This window comes from Pelophylax lessonae (genome assembly GCF_965119305.1).
Source record: "Pelophylax lessonae genome assembly, chromosome: 11".
NCBI classification, from domain to species: Eukaryota; Metazoa; Chordata; class Amphibia; order Anura; family Ranidae; genus Pelophylax; species Pelophylax lessonae.
In genome coordinates, this window is record NC_138778.1 from 201,705,462 (window position 1) to 201,717,906 (window position 12,445).

Sequence of the window (12,445 nt, forward strand, 5' to 3'; positions counted from 1 at the left end):
CACCCAGGAGTCAGAGGTGCCCTAGCCAAGAGTCAAGAGACAGGAAGTCTCAACCAGGGGTCAGAGGTGCCCCAGCCAGTTGGTCTCACCCAGGAGTCAGAGGTGCCCTAGCCAAGAGTCAAGAGACAGGAGGTCTCAACCAGGGGTCAGAGGTGCCCCAGCCAGTTGGTCTCACCCAGGAGTCAGAGGTGCCCTAGCCAAGAGTCAAGAGACAGGAGGTCTCAACCAGCGGCCAGAGGTGCCCCAGCCAGGAGTCAGGAGGTCTCGTCCCAGGAGTCAGGTGGGCTCCTATCAGGTTGTCAGGAGAACCCCTATTCAGAGGCCAGGAGTGGGCCATGCAGCAGGGCACTGCGACTAAAGTCTAAGTGAGCCAAAAGAACCAGGAGAGCAGGGCAACACAGTCAGAGGGACTGGTAATGAGAGCAGTGATGCTGCTAACAAGGGAGCCAGGTGGCTTGGCACTTTCAGTTAACTTTTCATGGGGATGGTGGAAACCCATGTGGGCAACTGATTTCTATGTGAACTGTTCCATTCTGTTTAATAAAACTGAGCTGCCATGCCCTAAAATGCAGTTTGGACTGGCATAACCCATTGGAAAAGCAGCTATCACATGAGTATAATCACCCCAATACCACACACAAAAAACCAACAGGCGTTCAGGCAGCATTAGCACTTTCTGAACACTTGTCAGCTGCTGCTATACCTCCCTCTAAAAACCAATCCACTATGGAGAGATCAGTAAGCAGTACCGATACTGTGAAAAAACCCCTAAGAAACCAGCATGCTTGACAGAAACCAGTCAACACTGAAATATAGTTTTGTTAAAACATGGCACATGTTTCACCCATATTCAGGGTGTAACATGTTACAAACAGACCGCCCCCTCTCCCCCCCACCAGCTGTCACAATTTAAAAAATACGTTGCCTCTTGGCCGCACCACTCATTTACAGTCCTCTGAGATTGGAAAAATACAAAGTCTGGCAGCCTTTGAGGCTGTCGGCTTGAAGTTCTCAATGAACTTCCATGGCGCTGTGAGCATTGTGGTAGTTCATTGAGTCTTCCTGTCAGAACGTATCTGTTTCCTGGTACGAGGTACGAGCAACCCTTTACACTGACGGGTCTGCAGGAGACCTGCAATGGCATCGGTGATCTGCTGATCGGGGGTGCAATGCTTTACAGGCTCCTGCAACAAATAGTAAATGCACATTTTTTTACCTGCAAAAAATGTGCATTTATTATTTTTTTCTTAAAAGTGAACTTATCCTTTACACTGTGCAGCAATATATATTTGTGAACTTTGTTATTCACATCCTCTATTCAGGTTTGCTTTTTAGGTCAGGTTTGGTCGTTTTTTTTGCTCAACTGCGGTCAGAGCAGGGAAGGTTTTAAATACTGTCTTTGTCTTTGTTTTGTCTGGCATGTGTCACCTGGAGAGAACACAAGGGAAAATCTACTGAATGGAGATGCAGGGGGAGGTTCACTAAAACTGGGGCACTCAAAATCTGTTACAGCTGTGCATGGTAGCCAATTGGCTTCTAACTTCAGCTTGTTCAATTAAGTTTTAGGGTCCTTTCACATGGGCGGTGCGCCCGACGGAGTCTGTTCTGCTCAGTGGGGGATCGATCCGCTGATCCCCGCTGAGCAAGGGGATGGCAGGTCCGTCTCCACTCACTGTGCAGAGAGACCTGTTAGATCCCCGCTTTTTTTCTATGGGGAGATTGGATGAGAACGGACCACCTGTCCATTCTCATCCGATCCGATCCTCCAGACGGATGGGAAATAGGGTTTCCATCCGTCTGGATTTCACGAACAGGATCGTTTCAGATAGCAGCAGGTGTCAGCGGAGATGTTTCTGTTGACACCTGCTGCTCCATAGGGCTGCATGGAGTATCCGATCCGCCTGAAAAACTGACAGGTGGATTGGAAAGCCCGTGTGAAAGGGGCCAATGGGTCCTTTCACACGGGCTTTCCGTCCAGAGGACTCCGTTTTGCTCAGCGGGGATCGATCCGTTGATCCTCGCTGAGCAGGCGGATGACAGGTCTGTCTCTGCTCACTGTGCAGAGACAGACCTGTCAGATCCCCGCTCTCTTCTATGGGGAGATCGGATGATAATGGACCGCCTGTCCGTTTTCATCAGATCCTATCCTATCTGATCCTCCAGACGGGTGGAAAATTGGGTTTCCATCCGTCTGGATTTCACAGACAGGATCGGATAGTAGTGGGTGTCAGTGGAGATGTCACCGCCGACATCCGCTGCATGGAGCATTCGATCTGGTCCGCCTGAAAAACTGACAGGCGGACCTGATCACACAGCCCATGTGAAAGGGGCCTTACACAGAAATGTGTAGTCAGAAAAAGACAGAGTAGTCCATCGATTCTGACTATTTTGTGTTTTTTGTTTTCTATACGTGTTTTGTATTTTTGTATTTTTTCTTTATTTTTTAAATTTTTGTTTATTTTTTTGTGGGTTTTGACAATAAAACCTGGAAGCTGGTTTCTATGCAGAGCTGCACCAGATTTTGCACTCCCCCCACAGTTTGCAATACAATCCACAGAAGTTCTAATCCTTTCTACCTCTGCAATTATTTTTTTACTGACACCTGTGTCCCTGTTGAGGGGGGATTTCCCTTCACTTCCTCATTGTCGCCTAGACATGAAGTGATGGGAAATCACACCAGGGAAGCACAGCAGACAGCAGCAAAAGCTGACAGGTGTTCTAACACTTCCGCATTCAGTTCAAAACTAACAATATCTTTTTTAAGTAGCTTTGGGCTTTACATATCCTCTAATAAAGATCAGATACATTGTAGAGAGGATTATACATTTCAAGTAATATGTTATGTACTTTTTGTTGGGTTTTTCTTAAAAATCATGCTGAAGTCACTGTGAGATATGGAAACACCATCAGTAGTAGCAGTAAATTTGTGGTTGGAAACCGGAAAGGAGGAAATGAGTATGAAAAGGTATTATATGTGTCAGATTAATTCTTTTTTTAAGGAACTTCTTAAAATAACTGTAAGACACTAGCTTAAGAGAGCCATGCATTAGCTGAATGAGAGAGAGAAGCAGAAGATTCCTCCATCAATGCTAAACAGCATCCATGAAGGAATCCGCAGTGCTGGCTATCGTATTTCAGCAGATGCAGCTGTCTGAATACCCGCACAGGGACTGCATCAGAGTTGATGAAGTCACTTTTCCGCTGTCAGTTTTCCATCCAGCATCTTCATTTTTGTTTTACCACTTTTGGTGGTACCAACAGGGCCAGTCACATCTTGAATTTGCATGGAAATTGGCAGAAATTAGAGCCGTGTATGGACAGCTTTAAGCCCCGTACACACTTACCGATCGTCGTCATACAAACGTCGGCGGACGAAAGATCTGCCGATTGTACGCTTGTTAGTATGGTGCCTCCGACAGCTGTCTGCGCACATTCTGCGGACAAGAGTCTTTCTTGCAAACATGAACATTTTTGTATGCCGACACCAGAACGGCCGATTGTTCGCCTGTCAGTACAGAATTCTGCCGACAGACCGCAGATTTGCAAGACTGGGCATGCTCAGAAAAGAAAAAACACAGGGAAAGTTAACCATTACATGACATCACTTCTGCAGTCAGCTGAAGTCGGCGGACAACATTCTTGTGCTGTCTTTGCACTTTTTTTACCAGACATCGACATCCCGGGGAGAAAAGACGAACGTTTGTATGACGACGATCGGTACGTGTGTACGGGGCTTTAGTGGTTACCTTGCAGCACTGGGGTTCTAAGACAGAATCCTGGCCAGGACACTGAATGAAGTTTGTATGTTTTCCCTGTGATTGCATGGGTTTCCTCCAGGTGTTCCGGTTTCCTCCCATACTGAAAAGACATGCTGGTAGGCCAATTGGCTCTAGGGATGGGCTCAGACGTGTTTATTTCCTAGTCACAACCCACCTGAGCAATCCCGCCAGTAAGCCGTCTTTGCACACTGCCAATCATAGGCAGTGAGCCATTGCCCGGCCCGCAGCTGCACATACACATGCCCTGACTAGGCTGCTCATGATTGGCGGTGTGCAGGGACGGCTTCCTGGAGGGATTGCTCAGGTGGGTTGGATCCTGAAAATGCCTGAGCCCATCCCTATAATTGGCTCTTGTCTTATGGGCCATACACACTATACAATTGTCTTTAGATTTTTTCCTTTAGATTTACCAAAACCATATAAAATGAGGTCAAATCTAAACACTTTCAATTTGTATGCAATCTGGCAGGCTCTTGCACTACACAGTTGAAGGTAAATCTAAAGGAAATCTGACAACAGAAGTTGTATAGTGTGTATCCTGCTTAAGTTGGTCCGAGTATGTTTATGTGTATGTATGCATGTGCGTTAGGGATCTTAGATTGTAAACTCCTTGAGGTTAAGAACTGATGTGAATGTACAGCAGCCTTTTTTTAACCAGGGTGCCTTGAGGTTTCTCCAGGGGTTCCTTGACAAAATGCCCAAAAATTGATCTAAAATTGTATACAAGCCAGCAGCTGGATGAAGCCTGCCTTTTTGTTACAAAAAACCATGGGATTTTATTATGCACCATTATGACTAGGGATCGACCGATTATCGGGAGGGCCGATATGCGCTTTCAGGCAAGACCTGTTCAGATGCTCCATGCACCTCTACCGGGAGACCCAGGCAACCAGCCTGCACGGCCGCCGAAGACTGGTTTAAAGCTGGATTCGGCTCTGATTGGGTCTCCATGTAAAAAAAAAAGTGATGTCATGACATCACTTCCGGGTACTGGCACCAGATTAAAAAAAATGACAGCATTCAAAACGTGGCGTTTTGAATGCTTTTAAGTGCAGAGGAGGGGTTTGGGGTCTTTTAGACTCCAAGATCCCTCCACAAGAGTACCTGTCAAGTAAAAAAAAAGAAAACATTTTTTAAATGTACGAAAATATCGGCCGATACGCGATGACCAAAATATCGGTATCCATATCGGCAATGAAAAAACTATATCGGTCGATCCCTAATTACGACTTTCGAAACACTGGCATCCTAACAACCTATGACATCATTTGATGAGGATGTCTGTTACCCCCAGAGCATCCTTGTTTTATCCTCCTGTGGCCATCCCCCTCAGCACTAGAGTCACATTAGCTGACTGATGGAGAGAAATTGAGGGAAAAGAGAAACATTGGCATACTAGTCAGTAGCAGTGTGCAAAAGTGTATTTGCTTTGCAAGAAAGCATCACCTTTAAGGTTGGGTGTCCTACATCTGTGGATGTTGCTGCATTATGTAAAACTATTAGAATCATTTTTTACATTTTAGAATGGCGTGCCTCAAGACTGTCCATAATTTCAAAGTGTGCCTTGACTTAAAAGGTTGAGAAACACTGATGTGCAGTATGTAAAGCACTGCATAAATTGTTGGCTCTATATTATTGCCTGCAATAGAAAGATAAAATAAATGTATGACTCTTCTAGTGCTATTACTAATAAAAATCGAAATACAAAGAGAGGAGGTAAATTCAGCCGAAACAGACATCGATCTGTTTCCTTTCCCTGAAATCAAATCTGACTTCAGGGATAAAAAGCAGACAGGTCTGTTAGTAAAAACAGCACACTTGTTAAGCCCCGTACACACGTAACGATTGTCGGCCGTAAATATTCGGCCGCCGAACGATCGGCCGATTGTCGGCTTGTTAGTATGATGCTTCCGACAACCGACAGCGACTTTTCGGCCGAACAGAATCGGGTGTGCAGGCTATAAAATTTTTGTTGGCCGTCACCAGAGCGGCCGATTGTTCGCCAGTCAGTACAGAATTCGGCCGACAAACAGCAGATTAGCAAGACTGGGCATGCTCAGAAAAGAAAAAACACATGGAAAGTTAACCATCACGTGACATCGCTTCTGCAGTCGGCTGTTGTTGGCCGACAAAATTCGTGTGCAGTCTTTTGCACTTTTCAGTCCACAGGACAGCACCGGACAAAAGACGGCCGATCGTTCGGCCGACATTCGGTACGTGTGTACGGGGCTTTAGGCACACAGTTAACCCTTTGATTGCCCCTTGATGGTAACCCCTTCCCAGCCAGTGCCATTGGTATGGTGTACTGTATCATCACTGATCACTGTATTAGTGTCACTAGCGACGTCAGTGTTAGTCAGTTAGCGTCCCTCCTAGCGAGTGTCAGTTAGTGCTGGATTGGTTGCCACAGTATCACAGTCAGTGCTGGGATAAGGCCATCTAGTGCCCAGGGCAAAGATGCCAAACTACCCAGTTTTGTAACAGAAGGAGGGCACCCCCATCCCTTCAGTAAACCCTTGCGCCAAGAGCAGCCGGCCTCTTCTGCCCACCCCTTGTCCTGGCCCTGATCACAGTCACACTAAAAGTCGCTGATCACCGCCATTATCAGTATAGTGTCTGTATGGATCAGTATCTTGATCAAGATTAAAACTATACTGGTGTCTCCAATAGCATAGAGTCCCCAAAAACACAGTTTGGTTTTTACCAAAGACATGTAACAGAATACATTTTGGCCTAAATTTATGAAGAAATTCGATTTTATTGGATATGATTTATAACATAAAGTAGAAAATAGTTTTTTTTTTTTTTTTTTTTTTTAATTTTAAGTCTCTTTTCATTTATATAATAACAAATAAAAAAAAAAAACAGTGGTGATCAAATACCACCAAAAGAAAGCTCTATTTGTGTAAAAAAAAAAAAAGATAGAAATGTAATTTGGGTACAGTGTTGCATGACTGAGCAATTGCCAGTTAAAGTAGCGCAGTGCAGAATAGCAAAAAATGTCCTGTTCATAAAGGGGGTAAAACCTTCCAAAGATCAAGTGGTTAGAAAATGGCAGTTGTTTAACTGACACAGTGCTTTAGCAAAAATGAATGTGGCAATTTTCATTTACATACTGTCATACTCAAAACCGGATTTCTGTCCAAAAATTCTGATGCAGGGCCCTTGCTTATGTAAAAACAAACCCACAAAATACCTAACGTGCCATTCTGTTGTGGGTTGATGGAAAGATTCTCTGTGAGAATTCTTTCAAATGTCTATAGTCACGCTATAGTTGCAAAATCGATGAGAATTCATCACGCGGGTTCATTGTCAGATCATTGTGCTGCCTAAAACTGAAACTAAAATCTGTTTGAGGTCAAACGCAGTGCGATGGTTTTTAGAAGAATGAACAGATGGGGAAAGGCGGGAGACTGAACGCCTGTTTTCTGCACTTCTGTCTTAATTTGACAGCACAGGAGCTCAGCATGGAGTCTTATCGACTTGTCCCATTTAATTTATTAGACTGCAGAATGTCACGAAGGGGTAAAAGAATGTAATTGAAGTGAAAAATCTTTTTTAACTGTTTGTGTTTTATCCAAGTGGGTGGAGTTGGGAATCTCCTTCCCATAGGCTTGGAATTAGGTGTTCCCAGGTGATAGTGTGGTGGCCGGGTCGATGATAAAGCTGCGTCCATTGTAGTGATCGACCGATATCGGTTTTTCGTTGCCGATACCGATATTTTGGCCATTGCATATCGATATCGGTCGTTATGGGCCGATATTTTTGTACATTTAAAATTTTTATTTTTTTTATTTTTATCACTTGACAGGTACTCTTGTGGAGGGATTTGGGGGTCTAAAGACCCCAGAACCCTCCTCTGCTCTTTAAAGCATTCAAAACGCCAAGTTTGGCTGTTTTGAAAGCTGTCATTTTTTGAATCTGGTGCCAAATACCCGGAAGTCATGACATCACTTCCGGGTTTTTACATGGAAACCCTATCAGAGCCGAATGTGGCTTTGATCGGGTCTTTGGCGGCTGTGCAGGCTGGTTGCCGCGGAAGGCGGCGGTAGGGGGGGACGTCCCCTCCCGCTCCTTGTAATGACAGCCGAGCGGCTTCTCAGCCGCATCGGTTGTCATTACAAGACAGCCGACCATCGGCTATGGACGCCGGTACCGGGGTGATGCCTCTAGCTGCAGACATCACTCCGGTACAGCACTTTCCCGAAATATCTGCAATATTGGCCACCTTGGTGATATATCAGGGAAAGTGCATATCAGCCCTCGATATATCGGCTTTGCCGATAATCGGTCGATCCCTAGTCCATTGTATGTATTTCCAGTGTGTACACAGTGATGATTTCCTGTGCAGTAGCATAAGACTGATGATTTGTTTCCTTCTCTCATACAGGCTACTTGGTGGTTCCTGCCGGGGGTGGCGGAACCTTCCTGGGGGGATTCATAGTGAACAAACTGAAATTGCACTGCTCAGGAATCATCAGGTTCTGTATCCTGTGTACTGTACTCAGTCTTATGTCAGTCTTCATCTTCTTCATCAGCTGTCCTAACATGCCCATGGCTGGAGTCACCGCACCCTACCCTGACAGGTACTCTTTGTTACTAATCATGACTTGTCCTGCGAAACAATGGGGTTTTTTACTAAAGGCAAACAGACTGTGTACTCTGCAAGAGAAGTTGCTCCAGAGCTTAGCAAATGAGCAGAAGCTCTGCTGACTTCCACAATCCAATCATGTGCAAGCAAAAATGCTGTTTTCCCTATCGTTCATTTACGGACGCAGTTCTCTGATCCACATCAGTAGGGTTATACTGCCCCCTGCAGGAGTAGGACACTAGGCAGAAAAAAAGTTCACCCTCTCTCTTCCTGCATAGGATGTCAGTTTTAATCTGCCTAGTCAGGAGTAAGGACCTAGTTCCTTGATGGCATAAAAGTATTTTTTTGACCGCAAAGTTTTTGCCGGCTGCTGTCTGGAGGGCTTTTGGCCTTCCTTGAGGGTGCATTCTTTTTATTTCAGGTAGGCCTCATCTTTTCTTCTGCTGAGTCCTATGTTGCCTGGTTGGCTATGTTTAGCCTTTGGGACTTGTTCTTTTCTGCTCTTCCCACCCCTCTTTTTATGGCACTGCTTTGGGACGTCCCTACTGATATGAAGATTAGAGACTGTGTCCGTCAATGAACGATAGAGAAAATTGGATGTTTGTCTTACCGTAAAATCCTTTTCTCTGAAGTCCATTGACAGACGCAGTACCCATCGCTCTATTTTGAGTTGGGTTGGTGTTGCTTACTGACACTGCTTTGATACAAAACGGACATCCTATGCAGGAAGAGAGAGAATGTACCCCCTGGGACTGCCCATAGGCATACCCAGAACTTTTTTCTGCCTAGTGTCCTACTCCTGTAGGGGGCAGTATAACCCTACTGATATGGATCAGAGGACTGCGTCTGTCAATGAACTTAAGAGAAAAGGATTTTACGGTAAGTCAAAAATCCATTTTTTTTTCCTTGCATGTGATTGGGTATTCTTTGCAAACTGAAGCTTTACCTCATTTACTCATTTGCTCTGGAGCAACTTGCTTAGTTTTGTATTGATGAATGTCTTTAAAATAGGTTTGCAGTGCCATTATTAATAACTGAATTTACAGTGTAAAGATGGCCATAGACGGGTCGTTTTGTTTTTGTTTTTTTTTGTTCATTGGACTGAATTAAAAAAAAAAAAAAAAAAAGGTTCTATCCACATGAACAAGGTGAATGGATGAATCCCACCTGCCAGGACAATCGGCTCCCACTGATTGTCAATAGCATGTCCTTTCAACAGGGACTGCCCCAACTTTCAGGAAGGGGCTGCCGCAACTGCTGCTGAGCTGCTTGTCCCTGCTGAACAGACTGAATTATGATCAAGCAAGCAAAGCCAACAGAATACTGGGATGTATAAAAAAGGGGATTCACTCCAGAAATAAAGAGATTATTCTCCCTCTCTACAAGACTCTGGTCCGGCCACATCTGGAGTATGCTGTCCAGTTCTGGGCACCGGTCCTCAGGAAGGATGTGCTGGAACTGGAGAAAGTCCAGAGAAGGGCAACAAAAATAATTAGGGGAATGGAGGACATCAGCTATGAGGAAAGACTACAAGCACTGAACCTATTCTCTCTAGAGAAGAGACGATTGAGGGGGGATATGATATCAATGTACAAATACTGTACTGGTGACCCGAGCATAAGGAACAAACTATTCAGTGAAAGGAGATACAATAAGACACGTGGCCACTCACTAAAACTAGAGGAAAGGCGGTTTAACCTTAAAGTGGGTAAGGGGTTCTTCACTGTCAGAGCAGTAAGGATGTGGAATTCTCTTCCACAAGCAGTGGTATCAGCAGGGAGCATTGATAGTTTCAAAAAACTATTAGATGGACACCTTAAAGACCACAACATACAGGGGTATACAATGTACGGTTAAAAGCAAACACACACACACATCATGGGTTGAACTGGATGGACTGATGTCTTTTTTCAACCTCACTAACTATGTAACTATATGATCAGTGTATGGCCAACATTACATTTTTTTGTTTTGGATGGAGTGGTGAATGGTAAAAGCCATTATATATCTTGCTATCTGTACACTTAAGAGAATTTTCCCACATTTCCTGTTATAGTCACCACCATCACACAGTATTAACCACTTCTGGAAGGATTTGCCCTCTTAACTACGCTGTACCCAAATAAAATTGATGTCCTTTTTTTCCCCACAAATAGAGCTTTCTCTTGGTGGTATTTGATCACCTGTGCGATTTTTATTTTTTGCGTTAGAAACAAAAAAAAGTGACAATTCTGAAAAAAAAAACTTTCTGCTATAAAACATTCCCCAAAAAAATTTTTTAAATCACATTTTTTCATCCCTTTAGGCTAATTTGTATTCTGCTACATATTTTTGGTAAAAAAAAAAATAGCAATAAGCATATTTTGATTGGTTTGCGCAAAAGTTATCTCGTCCACAAACTAGGGGAAAGAATTATGTCATTTTTATTCATTTATTTATTTATTTACTAGTAATGGCGGCAATCTGCGATTTTTAGCGGGACTGCGACATTGCGGCGGACAGATCGGACCCCTAACTGACCTTTTTGACCCTTTTGGGGGGGACCAGTGACATTACTTAAGTAATCAGTGTAAAAATATGCACTGTTCCTGACAAATGACACCGGCAGGGAAGGGGTTAACCTAATGGGTAATCAAAAGGTTAAATGTAAGCCTAGGGTAGTGTTTACTAACTGTGGGGGGAGGGGCTTGTGAAATGACCATAGAGACCTGTGTTCCTATATAGAAGGATCACAGGCGCTCTGTGATCATTCCAGAGAGAAAGGTCAGCTGTGTTTACAACAGCTGACAGTCCTTCTCTCTCAGCGGGGAGGGATCGCAGGTAGCCGGTAGCAATTGATGCCACCAGCCCCGTGCATCAGCATCCCGGCTGTCTAATGGGAGTGGGAGGGCGCTGCCGGCGGTGCGCGCTCGCCCCCCATCACCACGTGCGCGACCGACATGCGGCGGGCGGTCCGGAACTGGTTAAACTGAACATACATGTCTTGAATTCCGGCTGATTCCTGCTGAATCGGCCAAAATTTGGGCCATGGGTGGCTCCTCACAGCTCGACAAAAGTTGCCTAAAAATTTGAAGTAGCTGGATGAAAATCGACAGCCGAACGGTGATTCCATCCAATCCGATGCAGTCACCTTTCTGGTATGCAGACAGCCGCTGCCTATCACTGTCTGAATACAATAGACAGCAAGGTAGATTCCTCCATCCAGGCCTTTGGGGCTCAATGTGAGAAATCTACAGTGCCTTGAAAAAGTATTCATACCCCATTGAAATTTTTCACATTTTCTCATGTTACAACAAAAAACGTAAATGTATTTTATTGGGATTTTATGTGATAGATCAACTCAAAGTGGCACATAATTGTGGAGTGGAAGGAAAAGGATAAATGGTTTTCAACATTTTTTACAAATAAATATCTGAAAAGTGTGGTGTGCATATGTATTCAGCCCCCAACTAAGATCTAGTCGAACCAATTGCCTTCAGAAGTCACTTAATTAGTAAATAGAATCCACCTGTGTGTAATTTAATCTCAGTATAAATACACCTGTTCTGTGAAGCCCTCAGAGGTTTGTGAGAGAATCTTAGTGAACAAACAGCATCATGAAGGCCAAGGAACACACCAGACAGGTCAGGGATAAAGTTCTGGAGAAGTTTAAAGCAGGGTTAGGTTATGAAAAAAGCTTTAAACCTCTCACCGAGCACTGTTCAATCCATCATCCGAAAATTGAAAGAGTATGGCACAACTGCATACCTACCAAGACATGGCCGTCCACCTAAACTGACAGGCCGGGCAAGGAGAGAATTAATTAGAGAAGCAGCCAAGAGGCCCATGGTAACTCTGGAAGAGCTGCAGAGATCCACAGCTCAGGTGGGAGAATCTGTCCACAGCACAACTATTAGTGGTGGACTCCACAAATCTGGCCTTTAAGGAAGAGTGACAAGAAGAAAGCCATTGTTGAAAGAAAGCCATAAGAAGTCCTGTTTGCAGTTTACCAGAAGCCATGTGGAAGAAGGTGCTCTGGTCAGATGAGGCCAAAATTAAACACACCATCCCCACCATAAAACATGGTGGTGGCAGC

The 12,445-nt window shown here is 44.4% G+C and overlaps 1 protein-coding gene across 1 annotated transcript in view; it reads left to right on the plus strand.

The window, feature by feature from the left end:
- SLCO4A1 (solute carrier organic anion transporter family member 4A1) overlaps window positions 1-12,445 on the plus strand; it is a 112,044-nt gene that overhangs the window by 77,157 nt on the left and 22,442 nt on the right. Inside the window, exon 7 of the mRNA XM_082271620.1 lies at window positions 8,170-8,365. Coding sequence (XP_082127746.1) covers window positions 8,170-8,365 — 196 coding nt within the window. The remainder of the gene's footprint in view (window positions 1-8,169; window positions 8,366-12,445) is intronic.